General features: G+C 50.8%; 1 protein-coding gene across 2 annotated transcripts; it reads right to left on the bottom strand.

The window, feature by feature from the left end:
- Nucleotides 1-6,427: 6,427 nt before the first annotated feature.
- NRIP3 (nuclear receptor interacting protein 3) lies at nt 6,428-21,745 on the bottom strand. 2 transcript variants are annotated; one of them, XM_005231480.3, is made up of 7 exons: nt 21,293-21,745; nt 14,296-14,475; nt 13,501-13,583; nt 10,511-10,650; nt 9,976-10,028; nt 9,776-9,873; nt 6,428-8,582 (listed from the first exon to the last, which is right to left on the bottom strand). In XM_005231480.3, the coding sequence occupies exons 1-7, from the start codon at nt 21,464-21,466 to the stop codon at nt 8,570-8,572; spliced, it is 741 nt and encodes a 246-aa protein (XP_005231537.2). In that variant the 5' UTR covers nt 21,467-21,745; the 3' UTR covers nt 6,428-8,569. The 2 variants fall into 2 exon arrangements, with proteins under 2 accessions (XP_005231537.2, XP_027634155.1); XM_027778354.2 differs by having other exon boundaries at nt 6,428-8,585.
- Nucleotides 21,746-23,275: the final 1,530 nt, after the last annotated feature.

Raw genomic sequence — 23,275 nt, forward strand, 5'->3', positions numbered from 1 at the left:
GCAGGTGACTCCACTAACCATGTAGCCTTGCTTTTCTTCCCATAGAGTGGGATTTACCTAGAGGCAATGCTCCCCGAGAGGCTTTTTTTACACCCACCTGAATGCAACGGTGATGGGCTTTCACTTAGGCAGCACATTCCATGCAGGAGGGCTGTGGGAAGAGTTGGTTATTAACACCCATCTCTTATGGATTATTCTCGTACACAGTTAATTCTACTGAAACCTCATATCCTTCCTTTTGCCATCCTGCCCATCTTCTTCCCTAGCCAAGTTGCCCTGATTTTAACTCCCCTAGTCTCAAAAGCTGGACATTTGGAAATGGAAAGAGACCATTCTGTTTGTATAGTGATTAATATACTGGAGCCCTGATAAGAGCTTCTGGGCTTGACAGCAACTGAATGTTTTGTTTGGGTTTTGTGTCTGTGTCTTTTGGGTTTGTTTGTTTACCCACCACCACCACCACTTATGTTTATAGTTCGGCATTGTGGGAATAGTAGGGAAAGTGAATAACTGACCTTGTTAGTTGAAGATGTGTCAATTCAGGCTTACAAATTAAGGGAAGAAGATCTAAAAGAGTGAAAGAAGTTCAAGGTTTCTGTTTGGACTTGAGCATCTAGTCGTGCAGACCCACAGCCATCCCATAAACTAGTCTTATGGTTGGTGCATTTTATCCCTGCATCCAGTCAAGCAGCATCCTGGGACTTTCCCTCCCAAAGCTGGGCCCTGGGGATAGCCCACTGATCTCACTGCGACTGTGATGCTTCACACCGCTGAGGATGGGGCTTTACCTTTGCCTGGCCTGTATTGCATTAGTTACCTGTGACCCTCAGGAGAAAATAAGCCATATTTTTCTCCTAAAGCAATAAGAGGTGCATCTGGATCACCTTAACTCAATTTGGGATGGCAGAGAGTGGAGATGCGGGGAGAGCAACTGATGTGGGCTCATTGCCATCAACATCTAATACAATTTTTGAACGAGAGCTTCCTATTAACTCCCCCTGTGTACAGACTATGGTGATTCATTGCATTAGTGCTTTCTCCAAGCAGGTTTTTTTCAGCTGCCACTGTGCTCAGTTGTGCTCTGGATAGGTACAGATGAACCCATTTTCCCTTCCTTACGATAACTACTTAGATAATGCATGAATTCCCAGTAGCATGCTGTCAGATGCTCTCCTGAGGGCAGGGGATGCTCCCTGGGGTGGAAAATTATCTTGGCAGGAGAGAGAGGACTTTCCTGAGAGTTAAATAACACCCAAACAATGTCAGCATAAGTCAGCACCCCTTGTCAAAACCAGCTTAGGCTTTCTCTCTTCAGCTGTGTTTCCCTACTGAGCAGAGCGAGCGCTGCCCCGTTGTGCCACGCAGCCCTGAAGCACATGCGCAGCACAAGCAAACGGGATTTTGGAGCTCCTGTGGTGGGACAGGTTGCTGATGAGCGTGTCCTGCACACCAGGGCAGGGGCCTGGAGGGCCTGCAGCAGCAAGGATGAGAGGGGTTTTGCCTGCCCCATCCTGCCTATGCATCCAGGCTATCTATCCCCCCAGCCTACTAACCGTAACGACAGCATGCTCAGAGAGCAAATTGTTTGGCAAGGCCTTAGTGCTGGAGGAGGAGAGAAATTCCTTACCTGCACAGTCTCCTTCCCCTCATTAGTATGACCTTTTCAGAGCTCCTTTCTACAGTGAGCAGAAACAAGTGTCTCTGCTGGTTGAATCACTGCTCTGTAGCAAGCTCCTTGAGGAGCCTGCCCCACTAGGCCCTTTCTAGCTGTTAAAACATTGACCAGGACTGTAAGGAGCTGCACTGAGAGAAGTCTCAGCCCTCACAGCTAAACCATACCTGGGATCTTCTCATTACTTAATTGGAAGGCACTGAACAGGACATGGGAAGATGGCTCATGACCTTAATATCACAGCATATGAAGCAGCAGGAGGAAAGAGATGCTAGGCAGAAGCTTCCTTGCAACAAAATGTGGTCTCAGTTGGAGCAAATTTATCTAGGAGAATGCTAAGCAGTAAATGCCAAGTTAATTAGCCCTCATACATAATTTTTTTTTTTTTTTAAATACACTCTCATCTCCTTCTGGAGGAACAAGAGCCCATTTTTCCCTTCTGTTAGCCTAAAGAGTCAATCCAAAAAATGTCATTGAAGCCTAAACCAAGAACCATCACGATCCTTTCAGGAGAGGGGCTGTCTTTGAGTAGAGGGAGCTTTAAATCCACAGATTACCTCTCTAAACCTGCCAAGCCAGAAAGCAAAATTGCCTTTGCCAGGGCACCACTGACAGGAGACCCTCTTCACTGGATTCCCAAATGTCTGCACTGTTGAGACCTAGTCTCCCCGTGACACTGGCTACAAGTCACATTTTGCCCAGTTACAAGTTTTCTCTTTCTCACCAAAAAGCACCCAGAAAGGCTAGCGGCAAAATTCTGATAGTTTTCCATGTGTGCTGATCTCTACTGGCCTGGATAAAACAAGGTGACTGGGCTGCAGTGCACTCGTGCTGGGCTTTGTCTTCTACTGAAGGATTTGGAAGTAGCTTTAGGATTTGTGATCCAGGGAAGACCCATGATTACCCCCTAACAACATTTTTCTTTTCATAGTAATAGCTATGCCATCTGGTGTTGCAGAGTTTCTTAGATGGAGCCTGTTTGCCCATGTTCTCCATGACTCGGCATGTTTTGCAGCCTGATCACTCACCTTGTTCCATCTGATCTGTTTGTGGAAGAACAGAGGACTAGGCATCATAACAACATTTTAAAATATATTGGTTTTCTCATGGAGAACATAGGTCTCAATATTGCTGTTTCCCTTCAGCAGTATTTTTCAACGCTGCTGTTGCAGGCATTGCCATTGAGATGCTGCCCATCTGGCAGCACCTGGAAAACGCAGTGGCCAGCTGCGTACCACAGGCTTGCAGGTAAAGCAGTACTTAGCCCTGCCTACCATTCTTTTACAGCAGAGAGAATTTTTAGCTGGCTGGGTCCAGGTCTCTTGCCCCAGTCTTTCTGGCAGCCCTCTCACTGCTTCATCCCTTGGGAGGAGCAACCGGTGCCTTTCTTCTGCCACCAAGCTAAGGCACTGGGTTTCTGCATCCCCCACGTCACCTGTGGGGCTGCAGCCCAGCAAGAGCAGAGGCACACAGCAGCTGCAGCCCCCTGCACCCCAGCACAGTCCCTGTAGCCACAGTACGGGCCAACCTGGCCATGCTGGGCACAAAGAGCCACACGGTGCTGCCGGACACCACAGCCCCAGGCACAGGGCTGGTGCAGGCTGTGCCAGCCTCGCAGGCGGGGGACCCAGCCCCCTGAAGCCCCTCGGGTGGTAGCAGTTTCCTCACCTGCAGTAGCAGGGTCAGCACATCCACTGCAGGGAGGAGGTTGTTTTTCCTGGTCTTTGAAAAGGAGAGGTGAAGGGAGGTGAGCAGTAAATCAGTGCTGGCCCTGCCACTGTCCAGGGGAGCATGGGGACAGCAGAGGCGAGACACACAGAGCTGAAGCAGCGTTAAGAGCTCCCCACCCTCTGCAGATACACCACCTGTTTCTAGGATGCTGGGCAGTTTTACATTTAATGAGCGCATAGCTTTGCATCTCTTCCCCTTGTGCGAGCTGAGATGCTTTCGTGGAGACCCCAAATGTGTCTCACTGTGGGGGCAGCCACAAGCCCCAGGCATCAATCCTGTTGCATTCATAAAAAGAGAGAAAGTCCCTGCAGCATCCCCCCAGCTAGTTCTCCCGCTGCCATGGCTTCCTGTTATTCCTGAACTCTTGATATTTTTAGGTTGTTGACTGTCTTCATGCCCACTTTGAAAGCGACGAAGTCTCATCTCAGGGAAGTAGTAGCAGCACCACTCTGGTAATGAAATCATTAAATCAATTGCCTTTTCACCAATGCCAGCTCTAGGGAAATGTCACTGATACCTACAGTGTCATCTCCGGAGCCTGGAGCCTTCTGACAGCAACGTGGTTGTTAACAGGTGAGGAGGAGACCAGCAACATGCTGAGCTAGCCCCAGTGGTGCACAGCTCGTGAAAAAGGGAAAAAAGTGAAAACCCAGCTTACGTAAAGGAGAAAACTTTCAATTGATGGAAACCTGATATTAAGTGAGCAGGTGATAAAGCAATGCAGACCTTGATTGATGTTTGCCCCATAAAATAAACCAAGCAATGCACGGCCCTAAAACCTACGTTTATATCGAAATAAGTCATCTACTTATCTGCTTCTGAGACATACGAATCAGATTTGTTTTCACAACATGCTGAGCTTCACATTATCATCAGCAAAACAGTAACAGAAAAGCCCATAAAAAAGACCTCCCTGAAGAACTGTTAGATAACAGATTACCCTGCGGATAGCTGTGGAGAGGTGCCCAAGCAGCTCTCGTCTAATCAGCTGCTCTGCTGGCAGGGGCAGTGAAAAAATGGTGGTGGATCTCAGCAGGATGCAAAACCCACATGAATAATGTTGCTGCAGGGCTACTCCTGGCAAGGTCCTCTGACTTTCCACTTGGATCAGCAGCAAGTGCTGCTGCAGAGTGGCCAGCCCAGAAAGAGTTCAACTGGATGGTCAGCTCTGTAGTGAGGAGAGCCCCAGTACAAAGCCCGTAGTGCTGCTCCTCTGCTACTGCCTCCTCACACGGCCTTGGGTGCATCACTTATAATGAAATATAGACATGACTTGGGAGCCTGACAGCCACTCTCCACCAGGTGTCCAGATCTCTGAAGTTTACAGTGAGTGTCGATGTCCTAATCACATGGGCCATCTGAATTGCAGGAGCCCAAGCGTCAAGATCCTGCACGTTCCTCCAGCGTTGGAACCCACTCAGACATTTGTTAGCGTCTTCCTCTTTGCATGCTTCATCTTCGCTTTAGGCATGACCAAAATGAAGACAAGACATTGGAAAGGACAAAGGTGTTTTGTCCCTCCGCACTTTGCTGACTACATGAGCACAAGCGATGATACTGGGGAGCCCTTCGGCCATGGAGCAGCTGGCTCACTTTCCCTTAGGCTGCTTGGCTGGAGGCTGTGCTTGTCCTCACCTGCAAGGTCTTTGCTTGCAGCTGACAGCATTCACCAGCTGGGGCATAAATCATTCAACAAAACCTTTCACTACCCCAGGGGCTTCTCATAAAAAGGCAGCTGTGAGCGGAGGTTATCTCCCAGGTCCTTCTGGTCCCAGCTCGTGTCAGGTATTGCCCTCTTCTCTGCCCCCAGCCACCTGCCAAGAGGCAGCAGGCTCTCAGCTGCAGGGCCATGCCCAGCCTTCCTGCAAACCCGTGTTGGGGAGAAGTTGCCCAAGGTGCATCGGCACATGCCTGTGCTGGAGATAAGCAGGAACAAGCACCCAGGGCTTGCTGAGCTGGTCTGCAGCACTCAGCCACCTTACCAAGTACCCCTGTGGCCATTCAAGTGCTCATGCAGATACAGAGATCCGATGTTACTCCCCACAGGCTATAATCCCCTGGACAGGCAAGTGCCAGTCTCCTATAGCAGCTGTACTGTCTTACAGAGCATCTTGCTCACAGGAGCCTCCTCTGAAAAGCCACCGGTGGCAGGGCTAACCCCGCTCTGCACAGAAGGAACGGATTTTTGCCCATTGATTTTTCATTTGCATGTGCTAGGTCTCTGCTCTCTAGCGTCAGGAATAGTCTGAGTAAGTCTAGAAACCCGCATGAGCAGTTATTTTTGCCTGTACATTTATCCTCCTTATTTTTTTCTCCACTTTATTGCAGGAGTCCGGTCTCTTACCATGCTCGGAGAAAGACAGCCCAGCTCCACCAAAGGGTTTTGCTGTTGGACTTTGAGCAGATAAAAGGAAAATTTCTCACTGGTAAGAGAGATTGGCTGCTGCTGAAGCAGCCTAAAGCCTGTCTGGGCAGAGACAGCAAGCCCCTAAAATCCATATACAAAGCTTTTGGGAAGACCCCAATCTTGGGCTTCTGCTCTTCTCTCTGTGGTCGCAGAGCTATTGCACGCGTACCTTACCTGTCTTTTGCTCTGACCGCTTTCTTTTCCTAGCTTCATAAAGTTTACAAAGCCACCTTTGTATTCCCCTACTCCGGCTGGCATCGCCCCAGCGAGCTAGCCAAACATGGCAGAAACAAACTCCGCTTTCCAAAGGGTGAAACTCGAAGCAGCACAAGCAGGATCTCACACCTCCTTTGGGAGGGAGATGCATGGCAGCGAAAGGCCAGGATTTCCAGTGCTCACATTTTAGCACGAGTGCCACGTGCCGTTAAGCCTGCCCGGTTAGCACGTCTCCGCTGCCGCTCTCTGTATGGCCCAAGAGCAATTCCCGACAGAAGCGTGGGAGCAATACGGAGCCCCACCAGGGTGGAGTGACATGAACTCCTCCACAGAGGAAGAAGTGCACTGGAGCCAAAAAAAATATCAACATAACCAGGGTACAAGCAAATAAACAGCAATAACAATGTAACTTTATTTAGCTGTAATTTGACATTTAGCACAGTGATAAGCACAGAAAGAAAGAAGTACCAAAATACCAAACTCATAGCATATAAAATAATCAAATATGTTCATATTTAGTGAAATATTTAAATATTTCCACAACACATCAGTGGGACTGTCCTGGGCAGCCCAACCCTGTAAACTTAGATATATATATATAGCTGTATTATATAAAATCCTGTATGTAAAGAAAACACTGAAACTTATCACCAAAATAGAAAATAGATCAAAATACGGGTAGTTCAGATTTGCTAGTCATACCTGATACTGAAAAGGGGTTCAAACCCACTGCAGAAGATGAAGGTCCAGCCCAGATGCCGTGGCAGGCATGAGATGGCGTTACTGGGCACAGACTGGCTGAAGCTGGCAGGAGCCTGGCTCGCAGGACACGCTCTGGACCTGAGCTGATGGCTAAGAGGTGACAAGAGTTACTGGTCCTTGCCCAGGACTGCCAAGATATTTCCTAAGTGGAAATGCCAGAGAGAGTGTCAGTGCCTGTGGCTGATGCTCTGCGCCACGGGCTGCCTGGGTGAGCAGCACAATAAATCCCGTGGGGAGGCTGAAGCACATAAGCAGTGCTCAGATCCCGTTGGAGACCCTGGCTGAGCTGTGCTGCAGCCTGCGCCTGCCTGGGGCCAAGGGGCTTGCGCCAAGTAAGAGCTGCCGGAGCACCGTTCCCACGCCTGCGGCATCCTGCTGGCCCTTGCGGATCCAGCTGCAGCCAGACTGGCCATTGGCAGATGCACAGCATCACGAGGATATTATTCTGAATTTTAAAGTTGCCTCTTCAGCAGATGACAGTAATTAATTCCCATTCACTTTTAAGAATCTAGAAAGCTGCTTTCGTATGAGGCCAGGCTCCCCCGAGCAATACCGTACATTTGTTCTGGTCTGCAAGTGAGCAGCATGTGAAGGAGCAACCCTGCTGCTACGGGACAGTAAACCCAGCGAAACGTTTGTCCTGGCAAAAACTCCCACCTGCCCTGACGGTGATCAAGGTTAGTGTTGTACTGAAGATCCCAGGTGATTTGTAAATAGATATAAAAAACATGGCACGTCTGGCAGCAACACTGAAGTCCAAGTGGAGTCGGTAAGCTGCGCCAGCACATAGCCCAGGTGCTGCTGGTGCTTCGGGCTGGGTGCTGGGCGGTGGGCAGGCGAGGCACTGGTCCTGGCACAGGGGAGAGCCGAGGGTGCACTGGGGCCGTTTGGTTCCTGATATACAGATAAGGGTCTCTGCTGCTCTCCAGATAACATACTTTTGTGCTTGTTTGTTGCTTTTTGGCTCCATAGGGTGATTAATTTTCCTGACTGCTCCCACTAGGAAGGTAGCTGAGACCTGCCTGGAGGACCCCTCCTCGGGGGGGGGGGGGGGGCGCGGGTTAAGCCCCAGTGAGGCAGCACCATGATGGGCTGCCCCTGTGCCAGCGCCAACCCCATGGCAGGCTGGGGGCTGTGGGGGATCACCCCGGGAGCCCTCCCAACCACCCTGTGCTTCTGCCACGCCACCGCAGAGAAGCCTATAACCCATTAATAATTCTGTAATTGCTCTTTCTCATCAAGCCAGCAGTTGCATCCCTAATTACATGGCAACAATACTATGCTAACAGGATGAGCCATAATTCCTAGGTGGTATCAGCATTGTTATTTTACTCTGAGTAGCTTCCTGGTAATGGCCATTTGAATGTGGCAATATCACTTAAGTGAATATAAATGCTTAGCCCCTGGAAAAAATCATTAATAAAAATTTAATTCTGATAGCCTCAAATCACAACTAAATACAATTACTCATACGAGGCCACTATAAAAAGTATTTTTCTCATCAGAAGAAATTCATATGGTTTTCCCAACTGTTTGTTAATAAAGAGCACACTATATAGAAAAATCCAGAAAATAAGCACACAGTTGTTCTCAAAACCCATAGATAAACAGGACAATATCTCTAAATTACTGGCTACTGAATGGGATTTCATTTAGCTGCACTCAAGCTGTAGCCTAGTATAAATGTTTTCAAAGCAGCACACTGCTGTTTCATCTGGGACAGCTGCACAGGATTTCTTTGATGTCAAGCTCTTGTGTGGGGACGGCGTTTCAGCATCTCTTTATGCCTCTGAACTGCTGAAACAAGAAGGAAGAGACATTCAATAAAATATTGAATTTATTGGAAAAAAAGGTGGTTTTCATTGAGGGGAGAGGAGGAAAGGCAGCAAAATTTGGCCTTAAATGCAGTACCAAGAAATAATTCACCACTGCAGTGGTGACAGAACTGCGCTATGCCTCCCGCATCCCTGTTTCAGAGGAGACAGGGAAAATACCCCGTGGCTTTGTGCTGTGGCACCGTCTCCCCACGGTGCTGTACCAGGCGTTCCCCGGGCTCATGCAGCAGCAGCACCCACGGCCGGCGGCTGCCCTGGGCATGCAGCGGGTGTGCATGCACTCACATCCCAACTCCTGCACTACCACATACGGCCCTTGCGTACTCCCCAAGGGGCACAAATACAATTAGCTGAGGAAGGTCTGCCCTTTCCCTGCTCCTGCCCAGGCTCCTCCAGCTCAGTGATGCCCAGCACAGCAGGCTCCAGCTGTGCAGGGGCTGCAGGACATCCAAAATGACTGTAGCTGGTCATGACGGGCAGCTAAAGAAGGTGCCGCCCTACATCATTCGCCAGAGACACTTTCTGATGCAGTGAGCAAATGGTTTTTTAGATGTGCTCAGCGAGGAGCCCCGTGCAGTGCCTGGAAGGAGGGGGATTGCCCTGCCTGCCTGTCTGCAGAGCCAGCTGTCACAAGCTACACACATTCAGGAGGTGCTGGAGCACAGATTTCTCTTTCTATAAGGCTGAAAAAGTCCAGGACATCAGTAGCAGCTGGCAAGAGGGCAGCTGGGGCAACATGGGGAGAAGTGGCAACACCATTATCTGCAGGCAGGATCTCTTTCTCTTGCACTTAGCAAAACATTCATGTGGGTTTATTTGCCTTGCTCTGTAAATGTTTTCCAAAAAAAAGGTTTGTTTGGGAACATTCTCAAAGCAGCACTTAAGCAGCCTTCCTAGTGACCTCCAAAAAGTACATTTCCTATGGCGTTTCCCTGTGTGTGTCTTTTCTGACACCCGCTTTGCTGTACAACACTTAGCTGGGGAAAAAAGCAGCAAAAGCTGAGGAAGGCAGCTGAAAAAGACAGGGGCTCTGCTTCGAAACTCCATGAACTGATGAAAGCAATAACTGCCAGTGCCGGTGAGCTCTGGCGCCAGGGGCACTGCCGCCAGGCTTGGCAGCGGGCAGGCAGCTCACCTCCCCAGCCAACTTACTGCTCTCCCGCCGCGGCACTGCTGCTGCCCGCAAAGGGGATTTCTTCCCTGTCCGTCTTCCCCAGAATGAGATGATGCTTCTCCATGTTTATGACACACTGTAGAGAATAATAAAGCCCTTTAGGTAAGAGGGAAAACTGCAATCCACAGTGGTCCCAGCTCCCCCAGCATGGGGAAAAGCCCTGCTGGAAACCCCCTACCTTCAGGGATTTCAGCGTCTGCAGCCCGAAGGAGAAGGGTTTCTCATTGTCTTCTGAAAAAGAGGGACATTCAGATTTATACATTCACAGTGTTCTCCTCTGCTTTTTGTCAGCGACTCCATCCTTCCTTCGTGGCTGCTCTGCTGAATAAACCCCTGTTCATACAGGGACTGAGCTGCTCAGGAGTGGGATGTGGTGAAGGGAGGGTACGGTGACCACCCCACCGGCAGAGCACGGTGCCTCCAGCACAGCCCTGCCCAACGCTTCCTCCCTGCCTCCCTCTGAAGGCCCAATCGGGGACTTTTGCTGTAGAAAAGCAGTATTTCTATTTTAATTGTAACGTGTTTCTTTTTCAGTTCCCACCCCCCTTGGGGTAAGAGGGAGGAGAGCCCCAGCCCGCACCAGCGGAGCAGAGGGGCACCCACACACTCCCCCACGACGGAGCAGAGGAGCACCCACACACTCCCCCACGACGGAGCAGAGGAGCACCCACACACTCCCCCACGACGGAGCAGAGGAGCACCCACACACTCACCCACGACAAGAGCAGCGCACTCCACGGGGACCGCTCCCACCGTCAGCGTGAGGCACTCGATCTGCCCGATCGCCCTCGCCTTGCACAGAGATGAAACCGTTTCATCTTCTCCAGGGAGCGCTTTGAGATGCTCCTTTAACCTGTGCAGTGAAAACACTCCTGACGTGAAGCAGCCACGGTTCGGCTGCTCTGGCAAGGAGCAAATGACGTTTGGAGGGTGCTTACACCCGAAGTGCTCTTGGCTTGCTGGTATTATCAGTGCTGGTATTGGAAAGCTGCTTTTTTGGCAGGTTTTCTGTGATGCTCCACGTACAGCCACCAGCCTACACCCGCATCAGACCACAGCACAGCCCAGGACAGCCCCTGGCCCACACAGGGCTCCTTACTGGATTTTGCTTTTCACCTGAGGAAGCTTTTTCTTACATTTCCTCAAGGACCTGGGGAAGCTGCTGATCTAAAATGGCTTCTAACGCAGTGTGGGTCTAAGGAAGGGACACTCCACCCCAGCTCCCAGCCATGGAGCTGCCAACGCTGTGCCCCCCTGCCTCACAGCCAGGGCTGCGCGCCCCGTCCATGCTTGTTAGGTGGTTCTGCTGCTGGGCTTCGGCAAGGGAAACGAGGGCAGATCAATCACATTCAGCCCAAGAAAAGGAAAAAAGGGCGTCAGGGATAACTCAGGTACAGTTGTTTCTTCTGTCTACACCCCATGAGCTAGTCTGACAACACTGATTAATTATTTAGCTTGAGTTTCTCTTTTAAGCTGAAGGAGAACCTAATGGAAAGGCAGTTCAAGGTGGCAATGTCTCCCGCAGATAAAAGCTATAGCGCTTTTTGGCTGCTCAAGGTACCTTTCTGCTGAGCTGCATTGCAACAGAGCGTCTGTCTGTCTGTCCATCTGTCCTGGGGGGGACCAGGCCCCCTCAGGAGCAGAGACCCTGGGGCTGAGGTGGGCATTGCACAGATACAAGGTCCAGAAGAGGCAGCAGAGAAAAAACCTGGGTCCCCTCTGCCACTTCCCTTTGGGACTGGCCTTAAAAAGCAGTGGGAACATCTCAAGAACTTTAGGAGTCACAGCTGAGACTGCCCCAAGGACGGATGGACAGCATGTGGACAGTGCATGGCTGAAAGCCGGCCGGGGAACTGCAGCGAGGTGAGAACCACTGATGCACGATGCAAGGGTACATCTTGGAGCTGGGTTTGAGAGCGGCGAGTCCCCTGCAGCATGCTGTGACCAGCACTGCTCACCCACCAGCTGCACCTCCGCCTCCGCAGGGGGTGGTTCTGCTGCAGCAACCTGCGAGCTAACCCCACCGCTTTCGTCAGGGGTGAGGGGAAGGGCTCGAACGGCACCATGGCAAGATGCAAAGAGATTTTTAAAAAAGAAGGCATGAAGAGCCTGTGCCTTGGGCAGACACACACAGTGCTTCGAGGCGCTGAGCACCCAGAGACCTCAGCCGCAGGGCCGGTCCCCAGGGCTGCCAAGCCTCACCTGCAGGCAGCAGCACCCAAGCAAGAGCAAAACAGCCTAGCATGCCTCTTCTCTGCTGCTTTCCAGGGCTGAATTTAAACAAACCCCGTGTTTTATCATTGCCACACACGACAGACCACTTTGAAGTAAAACACCCTGGAGCAGTGCCTGTTGTCGCGCAGGACCTACCACAGTGATGGCTGAGCGAGCCAGGCATCAAAGCCCTGCTTTTAACCCGCTTGTTAATCTGCCTTTAGCTTTTGTCCCTACAAACACGAAGAGCAAAGGAGCTGCAGAACACTGCCTGCGGGGCAGCCCAGGACAGATGATGCTGCACAGGCCATGCGGCCCCTGCGCACCCCGACGCCCGCAGGTCCCACCTAGCAGGAACCAGAGCTTGCTCACTGCTGGTAAGGGACATCGGCCTTGTACCTGCAGCTGTCTGGGTTATGGCTACAGAAGTGGTCTTGCTCAAATCAAGAGGGAATCCCCATAACCCGAGAGCACAAACTGGCTCTAAGGTATTTCTGAAGTGCTTTTCCAAGGGCAGGTCTGCTGAAGCAGACCGGTGCTGAAAAAACCACACAGGGCACCCATGAGAAATGCAGAGAGCAGACGAACTGGCACAGAGCATTGCTGTGCAACTCAGACATGTTGAGCAGCCAACACAGCATCTGGCAGGATGAGACCCCTCCACACACACTGTTACTGTCCATGAGCCCAGCTGAGCAGCTCCACGGTTTGTGACAAGTTTGTAGTAAGCGCAGCCACCTTCCTGCCACTAAACACTGTTGTGCAAAATAATTACTGCCTGGACAGAAAGCAGGCACCATTCATTCAGGGCCATGCAGTAGTGCTCAGGGAGAAACTGCAATTGGTTTTTGTGTAATTGCTGCAAGTTGGCGATAAAAAGCAACAATTCCGGGGGAATAAAGGGCCAAAATCTCCTTGACACCCTGTGGGCTGATGCCTGATCCTGCTCCTCGGAGATCAGCGGGAGGTTTGCTGCTGGCAGTCCGTTCTCTAACACTATGTAAATACATCTCCTTGCCCTTCAACTGGGAGAAATCTGTTACTGGGAGTTGCACCAGGCACCAGATTTCGAGCACGTGCATGTGCACAACTGCACAGCTGCTTTACCCTCGGCACCAGCACCAGCGGGTCCCTGCCTGGCAGCGGGGACCTGCGGGACTTGGCTGGGCTGGTCCAGCCATTTCAGGAGGTGCTGAATGACAAATAGGCAGGCACTGAAAAAATACAAATGCGTCCAGCCCTCTGAAGGATTTACTCAGGGGTGACCAGGTTGGTACAGCTAGCTTTCTGTTTCGGCTCCCTGCAAGGACGTTTAAGAATAAACCAGGATTTGGCTGTAACAGGAGGCTTGGGGAGTTCCCCAGGCACAGCCCAGAGCACTCCCTGCCAGAATGGTCACCGCCGGCGTGAAGCAAGGCCCCCAGGAGCACTGCCTGTGCTGCCAGGTACCTAGAGTTCCTGCGCAATAGAAATCCAGCTGGATATTTACCCTAGCCTGTCCAGGCAGGCAGATGATATGAGGTTGTGCTGCGAGCCGGTGTCCACCACAGCCTTCAGCTCCTTCCCCGCACACTGCAAGAGCAAGCAGAGATGGGAGACAATGTGGGACAAGCACGGGGTGTCCAAGCTCTCCACGACACACACACCGGTCCCTGCTGAAATGCCAACATCGCATGCCAGCCCACTCCAGCTCCACTGCATGCTCAGTGCCCACAGGGTATTGCCTCGTCCACCCCAGGCACCCGAGTTGACTCTTGAGCTGCTTTTTTAATAAGTTGGTGCTGCTAAACAACATGGTGTTGGGTCCTGAGCCCTTCCCGGCAGCATTTGCCCCTGCAGAGAGCAGAAGGGGCAGCCCCGGCTGGAGGGGATATTGTGGAGACCAGGTAAGGTGGTAATGGTGGTAAGGAGGAGCAATGTGAAATTACTCTTGGGGAAAGAAAAGAGGGATGTCACTTGAGGAAAACAAACAGGCTGTAAGCACAGGGATCTGCCACGGATAATTACTCCCCAGTGTTTCAGCGTGCTGCCCCAGCCTGGCTACTCCCTCCACCCTGATGTCCCAGGGAAGACATCCATCAGACCAGTCTTCTCTGTGATACCCAGGTGGGCATCCATGCCGCAGCAGCCCTGAGCTGCAGAGGAAGAGCATCCCCACAGCTGGGGATGACGGCAGTGCAACCCTAACCATGAAACATGGAGAACAAGAGCACGGTTTGAGGCAGTCAGAAATAACATTTGGGGGGAAAAAAAACAAAACATGAGGCTGGGGAGAGACTGTTACCTGGCAGCTCACCACTATGAGCTCTTCGTCCTCCATTTTCCCTGAGCCGTCTGGTTTGGTTTGATTCAGCTTGTTTGTCTGCGCTGAGGTATCATTCTTCAGGGTCCAGCTGCCTCGGCTGCTTCGTAATTTTGATAGATTTGTCTCCATCAGGCGCTTCTGCAGGATATTATGTGGTTGCTTTAAGAAAAAACAAACACAGAAGAGCAGGGTGAAGTCAGAGGAAAGCCACAAAGTGACCTGCATCACCAGCCTGTTGTGGTGCCCACAAGCCAGCACCGCTCCATGGGAGGGATGCCCTGAAGTCTCGCTCTCCTCAATTCCCGGGCTACATGTACTCTTCCTAGCCTACACCTGCTTGCTCTCCTCCCAGCTCTGCCTTACCTGGCTTTGACTAAAGAGAACTACTTTGTATTGGCAAGGGAACTATCCTTTCAAAATATTAACCAGAATTTGGAGGCATGCCTTTCATTTTCCAAACTCACATTCAAGATTTGATTTCATATAGGAATTAAAACAAGTCAGGCTTTTCCAAGCTGGTGTTTCAGCTGTAATCACCTTCACCTGTTGATAAGGATATGGAGAATTCTGCAGTGATATGAACAGTTAAGAGGTAACAAATAACCTTTGCAATTACACACACCACCCAAGTATGAAAAAGGTGTACGGACTTAGAGAACGAAGTAACTAGTGCCTTCATGGAGCACTAGCATTGCTGGCATAGGAAACACCCGTGCCCAGCCTCCCCCTGTGGCAATGCTTTTTGCGTGAATCAACACAGAATTTAGGAAGCTGGTTTGTTGGTCTGTGCATTGGCTTTTACAGGTGGGAGTGAACGAGGCACAACTGCAAGAAGAGAGCTACAGAGGGTGTCCACTGTCAGAGCTGGTCTGGCCTTTAGATCAGAACTTGGTCTATAATCGCCCTACATCTCTCTTCCCTCCACCTTTGCACTTAGCTGCCGAGGGTGAGAAAATGGGACCAGTCCCAGATGCCATGCTGTGGGATGGAAAGGAGAGGAGGCGAAGAGGTAAGATCATCTGAGGGAGGGAGGTAGGTATTCTCCTAGGAACCTGCAACATTTTGTACGGCAGCTTCTTGTTTTCTCTGTCATTTCCATTTGCTCTGCGAGAAGCACGCTCCCTCTCAAAATCTCCCTCAACCGCTTTCCCAAAAGCCTTTTTATGTTTAATGTTCATCACGGATGGATGCACATGCTCTGCTGGAGGTGAAATGACTCTGCTTGATTATCTGCTCATTTCTCTGCTCAGCTAATCTCCCCCCGCTCCCATTACTGCCCTTTTCTTCTGATTTTAATTTGTCCACAGTGAGACCTTCTTACCAGTTTATTCCTGAATTTTTGCATTCGTATTAAATACGTCTGTGTCTGCTGAGACATTTAAACCAGCAAACCTCCTCATCTTGAGGGAATTTCAATGGGATCAGGATAACTTGGAAAACCTCGGGCTGTGCTACCATGCCTTGGTCAGCGCGCACCGTGCACAGTGCCTCATCTAGGAAACATAATCTGTGGGGCATGTTAAATAACAGCACTCACAAAAGGCTAATGCAGCTTGGCATCATCCTAAAATAACTGCAACCGCATCAGTGCTTCAGATCCTGCTGTAGGCGTAACACAGGCGGTTAAACCAGACCTGACCGACAAGACCGGGTAGATGTGGCTAACACCAGTGGTCCCCGGGACATGGAATCTCCTTTTTTCCCCACTTTTCACTTTTCTTACTTCAGCATACAACCCATGACTTTAAAAGAAATAAAATCTGATGACCTCTTTGGGTTGCAGAGGCTTTCCCTGCACAGCGCACCAGAGTGTGTCCTGTGCAAAGGCAGCAATGCGCTGCGCTCCCAGCCACGGCGAGAGATTGGGTCCGATGCTGTGCCATCTCCTTCATGCACAAAAGGTAACCAAGCTCAGCACTGCTCTGGTGACCACCGCCTTCCCAGTGAGACCAAACAGCAGAAACTAGTATTAGAACTACATTAAAGGCAGGCAGACTGGCCCCACTAGTAATGGACCCTGTGCTGAAGGACAAGCGTAGCGGTTTGGAAGCGAGGGCTCCCTTACGTGAGGCAGAAGCCGTAGGTGCATGGTCAGCATGGTGGTCACCTCCAAGGCTCCTCGGCTGAGCAAAAATGCAAGCCAGGGTTTGCTGACAATGGATGGTATGTCCTTACCCTTTATATTTGCCTGCAACTCAAGCATGCATCTGGAGGACTAATTCTTCACATCATCAAAAAAATGGGGGAACAGGGGACCGGAGAAGCAGATGGGTGAAGTCCCCAGCTGGCCAGAAGACAGCCTGTCACACAGCGGTCACCTCCTTACACCCAGCCCCGCTCGGCTGGGACCGAGAGCAATTTCTGAATAGCATCATCCAGGACAGTCTGGGTGCTCTTCTGATCTGCCTGGCCTCAACCCCATTGCCAGATACCTTTGAAAGAACATGCTGGAGAAAACAGTCACCAGCACGCTCATCATTGCTCTTTTAATTGTCATCTACCCTTGATTTCAACCTAAATTCCTTTTGCTACAAATTCTCTTATGGATCATTAACCAGTTACATACGTGGGTTTTCTCAGGCCCTGGTTTTATGAATCCTACATGGGATCTATCAGCAAAAGGCAAAAATACAGCACTCAGAGAAGACGAGCTGCCGCCACAAACGGGACTGTCTCTTGCTGATGCTTGCTCTTCTGAGAGCTGCAGCGAACCCTGCCTTCAGGGGAGCAGATATTCCTTACGTTGTGCTCCAATACAGAAATAATCTAGCAAGAGGGGACCAAAAAGGTTCCCCACAGCACTATCCTGTCTCAGGCTATTAATTAGTTTGCTTTAACTTGTATTTCCCTTGACTTGTGTGCAACAGAGTGAGGATGTTAGTCACGGAGATAACTCAAGTGATGGATATGTACTTGCTAAACAGGTAACATGCCAGGGGACATTTGCAAATGCACATTTTGCTGGAAAACTGCAAACAGACCGTGTCTGGGAGGGCGGGAGAGGAGGAAAACCTCCCTGTGACAGCAATGGGGAAGGTAGCCGTGTTCTCCCTCCAGCACAGGCTGGACACATAGCCAGGACTGGTGTTTGAAGTTACCCAGATTATCTGGTACCATCTTCCTATGCATTGCACAAAACTGTTGAAAGTCTTATAAAAAAATAATATACAAGTGCAAAAAAGAAAAAGTTATTTCCTAGTGTCATTCAGCAGTTGTCATAAAAACAAACCAGATTTTTTTTCATAAGGTATCTCCCTTTCCATCCCTGAGACTTTGCAAAAACCTATAACCCCCTAAAAAAGTGACAGTAGAAACATAAAAGGAGCGGAGACAGCAGCTACTGTTGAACCTATTTAGCGCTCTCTGTCAAAACCACGAACAGTTCTGTCCAGTTTTGTTCCTTTCTGAGTTACAAGCAAGCACATTACCGCATCTTGCAGTGTCCATCTCTCTGGCAGGTTTCCCACTATTTTGGCTTCTGGATCTGGGGATAACAAGACCTGTCAACAAAAGTTTCACTCGGGTGCAAACGAAAGGCAGGGGAGATGCCAGCTCCTGCCCTCCCCGAACCCATCTTTGGAGGTTTGCTCTCTCTTCTGTACGTAGACAGTAGAAAAAGTTTTAAAGCACTGACGGAGCTCAACCCAAGGAATAAGCAATTTCTCTCCCTTCTTCCCACCTTTCATCCAAACTCACCACTTCTACCAGCAGCCTGTGCTCGCGTGCTGTCAGCCCCTCGCGCGGGGGGATGAGGTGGGACAAGAGATGCCCCCATGCTCCTGCACCCCTGGGTGCCCTGGCAGCAGCCCAGCCTCTGGCCAAGACAGCGCACGCAACATTAACTTGGTTTGCATTGCAACCAAGGCACCACAAACCTGAGGGAGTGCACAGGTGCACAGTGAGAAAGCGGGGAAAAGTGAACGCGCTGCCATTGCTGCAATGTTGCACCAGCGACAGGAGCGGCGGATGGGGCCACGGGGGCACCCAGAGCTGTGCTGAGGACCCAGGCACCCAGGAAAGCTCCGAGGGCATTTGGGGAAGGGGAAATATTTTTTGTTTGTTTGTGACTATTTAAGATGTTGTTTCCCAGCTTGTAAAGTGACGCAGGATTGTTTCAGGCAAAGCCCCTCCAAATTGCTCCTCAGGGTGAGGGCGAAGTGTCAGAGCACGAGGAGCAGCTGCCACCACCAGTGCACCCTGCTCAAGGCAGGGGGGCCCGATTACGGTGTCGGGAAGCCCAAATCCCAGCTAACGACCATCTCATGCCAATTTTCTGGGCTTTGGGGAAGGGGCTAGTAGTGAGGCATCAAAACAAAACCATTTCTGTGCTATATATCCAGCCCTGCATTTGCCAAGCCCAACACATATAGTGCTATACTATGGTTTGGTCTTATACTGGGAAAACAAGGTGGAATACCTAAAGGGAGTGAGGAGCTAGAGGAGTTCAGTCCAACCCAGAATAGTGCACTGAAAAATATTGAAGGCTTAACGTACATAATTGCAGGTATTTATCAAAGCTGCCTACACAGGGCATCACCAGGAGAGAGATGCTTCAGGAGCTGAACAAGGGCACACAAGCTGGGGGACACCGGCACACACCCCCGGTGACCTGCTGCCACCTCGCTGTGTGCGGCACCCCCTGCGCTGCAGCCAAAAGGAAGGGGATTTCTCCCCAAAATCGGAGCGGCCACTGCCAGCTGTCACCCTGACAGACAAGGTCTGTCCTCACCACCTGTCCCCATCCCTGAGGAGCCGTTACCTACTCTCTTCTCCTGCCGAGGCTGCTGGAACCCGCCCGGGAAACCCTGCATTAATAATGCCAGGCACATCAAAAGCCCCTCCACCCACGTCACCGCAGCCCTCACGCTGCTAAAGCAGCCACAAGAACGTGCTGCTTTGTTCGGATGCGTGTGGTTATTCACAGGGAAGGTGTGCAAACGCCCTGGGCCTCCTGATGTGCAGCTCAACCCCTCTGGACCTGGACCTCTTGGTTTGGGGCCATGCCAAGGTAGGGTCCCACCTTTTGGAGGCTCTGGGTGTTTCTCCAGTCTCAGAGACACACAAGTTTCTGCTTCTCTGAGGGACAACCGTGACAACTGTCCTGTGACATCCAGGTGGCCGCAACACTGAGGAGACACGGTGGGTCCTCCTGAAGTGATGCTCGCTGCCATCCCAGCCGCGTGCAGTGTGAGCGTGGCAGTGCTGGCAGCGCTGACCCACAGCAACGGCTCTGAAATTCATGGCTGCTTCCCTGGGGCTGAGCATGTGTCAGCACTGTGGCTTTGGGGACTCCCCATACAGCCCCCAGAGCAGGAGGCTGTGGCCAAGGTGAGCCCTGGCAACATTTGCCCCATCCCATCCCCCCTTGCTGTGGCATGGGGACAAGGTGGCTCTGCAGTGGGGTGGCCCGTACCAGCTCGGTCCTCACCCCATCCCCGGCCAGAGACCCACCACGGCCAGGGCAGGCAGCACACCTCCTCTTTGTCCCGGGGGGATTGGGAGCTGTGGACCTCCCCAGGGCTCCAGCACATCCCTGGAGGGACCCCCCATGCAGCCCCTCCCCGCAGGGGCTGTGGGTGCAGCAGGGGCGATGCTGCAGCTGTGGCTCAGCCGTCGCAGGTGCAGGAGCTGCGAGGAAGCCTGGATGCTGTTTCTGTGATGGGGCCATGGCACGGAGCCCCGTGCTCTGTCCCTGACCAGACCTGTCCCTCGCTGCTGTGGGAACAAGGAGCTCAGTGCTCAGTGCCCCTGGCTCCTGCTACCTGTCGCCTCTCGTCGGGGCAGAGCAGAAACCCCTGTCATCAGGGTCTCAGCCCTGCACACTGTGGGCTGCTGAGCCTTGACAAGCTATTCAGACCCTGCAGGTAACAGCAATAACCCCACCATCACACTCAGAAAGGCACTTTGTAGCTCCCCGATGGGGAGCCGCTGATCAGGGGTGACCAGGAAAGCTCCTTCTGAGCCTTCCCCTGGGCAGGAGCTTCACTCTCTATAACTGCAAAAGATTTGGGATGTCAAAATGAATCGCCTCCATGCACGCTGCAAAGAACAGCCAACTCATTCCACTTACCTCAGCCAGGCAGAGCTAAGCCGAGCCCAGCTGAGCAGGAAGGCAGTGGCAGAACAAAACTACCCCACTCACAATAAAAAGAGTCATTTTTTCTATGAACCGGTATCAAACACTGAAAAAAACAAATATTGTATGTTGCAAGGTGCAAGAATTTTGCAACATTTGGCCAAAAAAAAAGTAAAGAAGCTTTCCTCGGTAGAATATTTTTTCTAGATTTTGCTCCTCACATCAGAACTTTTGATATTACATTTTAAGTATCATTTCCCATTAGAGAAAGCTCAGACATTTGTGCACAGTAGTATTTATAAATGCTCTCCAGCCCCTGGACACGATGAATAATATTGTATGTTAGCTACAGGATCACATGGATCATTGCCTACATAAATATTTAAAACCAAGAATCACATATCTTCAATTATTTTTTTTTTAAAAAATCATATATACATAAGCTTTTATCAAACTCTAATCTCAGCAGTTTTATATTTTGAAGTATTAGCGACTGCACTTCACTGAATCTTACACGATTATATGTTGTGCATATACATGCATCACAAACTTATGGGTATATATGTTTGCATTATATGAAGCCATTTTGATTTACTCTGATTCAGAAAGGATTTTTGTACTGGAAACAGCATCCCATTTTCATGTCAATGTAAAAAAGAATGAAGTCCTTTAGATCTGAGTACCAGGCATCTGAAAGCACCTACTAGCAAAAAGCAAGCCCTGGTGACAACTAGCATCATATTTCTACTCCCTCCCTTTTACATACAAAAGCCTCTTTTTTTTAACGAACTTCCACAAGCAACAAACTTCTCCTAACAGAAAAATGGCATGAAGAAAACGTCCAGACACTGCCCTACCAGCTACTTAAGTCTCCTTCCAGAAATCACAATAAAGCCTTACGGTATCTTTCGAAGTCCCCAGCTTCTTCAGCCCATCCAGAGGGAGGAGATCCGCAGAGTCCTTGTGAATAAACTGAACCGCCTGCTTCATCCTCCTCTGCTGGCGGAGAGATGCTGCTTCCCTGATCTCCACTTCTTTTCTACTCGGCTCTGTCAGGATACCCGAATAAAACATCTTTCCACCCGCGTGCAGCTGGCTTCTCAAAGATGCGCCTCTCCGAGAGACAGAGCCAGGGAGATGCTCTGTCGCCTGCGCTTTATAACCGGAGCCCGGTGACGTTTGGGGACGGGCAGGTACGCCAGCCAGCGCCGCCGAGCAAAGGAGGGGTTGAGCACGTTGCAGTACGTTGCACAAACGGCGGGTGAGCTCAGGCTCGGTCTAAAGGAATAAATCGGTGCTGTTCCTTCTCGCTGCCCCTCCTGAAAGCAGATCAGCTGCAGCCATCCGGCAGCAACCAAAGCCCCCCAGCAGCTTCATGGGCAGAAAAGACAACACCGGAGTGCTGGCGTGCTGCTCCAACGCTCTCCTTTCTGCCTGTGAGGCTGCTGGGGGGCTTTGAGAGATGCAGAGAGCCCCGGGAGGCAGCACACCTCCCAGCCAGCCTCTGCAGGCACAGCTTTTTTTGGCTTGGATGGGTGGTCTGAGGTGTCCCAGCAGGTGAGGGCTGCCCGACACCCACACGAGCCTGGGTGCTGCTGCCTCACAGGGCTGGGGGATGCTGCCCTGCATGGACCACGCAACCGGCCACACTGAGCTTTGCTCCCTTGTGCAGAGTCAGGGCAGGCTCTGGATGCCACTGGCCTCACCGCAGCATTGCAGACACCAGTCTTCATCCTCGCTGTCTACTCAAGGCCCCAGAAAGGGTAAAGACTGTCACAAAAATTGTCCCAGTGAAACTGGGGCAACCCAGCATGGTTTTATGCAGGGTTCCTATACAGGTCAAAAGTTCAGGTACAGCATGATTTCACTGGTCCCCGGCCTCCACACTATAATTACTAATCAGAGTAACACTTTGCAAAGTAGCTATGGTTTTGCAGCATTGCTGCTGCTTGTCCGTTGATCCAGACATTGCTGGAGTCCGTCTTGCTACAGTCACTTATCTCTGACACCAGGTGATGCTGGGACAATTTCCAGGACATGTTTGAGGGTGAGGATGCTGGTGTTATCTCAGTTGTCCAGGGGTATCCTTTATCCTTCACGGGCAGCTCTAGGCTTCCAAGAAGCAAAGTCCCTACTTCTGGTCCAGGCTGTCCTTTAACTTGTTTTACTTAAGCATGCACAATACCAAAGTCTTCAGGTACAGTACCAAAATTCTGCTACCTCGTTACATTACAGTGTATAATGTGAGCTAATAAACATCAACAAGCTTAATACAGTTTCATAATGATTGATATAATAGTTAGGGAAGGGGATTTTCTTAACAGGACTCAGCACTTGTGGGTTTCTTCCACTGTAACAGTGAGGTTTTAAGTGATAGATCATCAAAAAGAAACACTTTTTATTTCTTTTTTTCTGTTTGGTTGTTTTTTTTTCTCCAGAAGGGCCCACATACTTTCAGCAGCAGAGCTGGGGCAGCAGGCATTCACCCCAACCTTCCACTTCCCAAGTAATTTGTTGCAAGGAACAGGCACAGGAGAAAAGGCAGCCATGCCTCAGAGAGACAGCATGGATCTGGAAGCACCCCCCATGGGGTTGGTTCTTGTTAAACTAACAGAGACCTTCCATGACCTAGATAAAGCACAAGAAGAGCAGAGCTTAGCCCAGGAGTTATGCCAAGCCAGACTTCCAGGGCAGTCCCAGCCTTCAGGAGGAGCTGGGGTGCTGTGCGCAGCCCAGACCCACGCTTGCTGCTCACCCAGCCACCTTCAGCCTTTGGCCAGCTTCAGGGAAACACTCCTGTCTCCATCGGGAAAGGGCCAGGGGGTGCCAGGGGAGAATACTTTGGAAAGAGACCCAAAGTAACTTGGAGGGGAGAGAGGAAAA

Source organism: Falco peregrinus, chromosome 9, assembly GCF_023634155.1.
Source record: "Falco peregrinus isolate bFalPer1 chromosome 9, bFalPer1.pri, whole genome shotgun sequence".
Classification (NCBI taxonomy): Eukaryota; Metazoa; Chordata; class Aves; order Falconiformes; family Falconidae; genus Falco; species Falco peregrinus.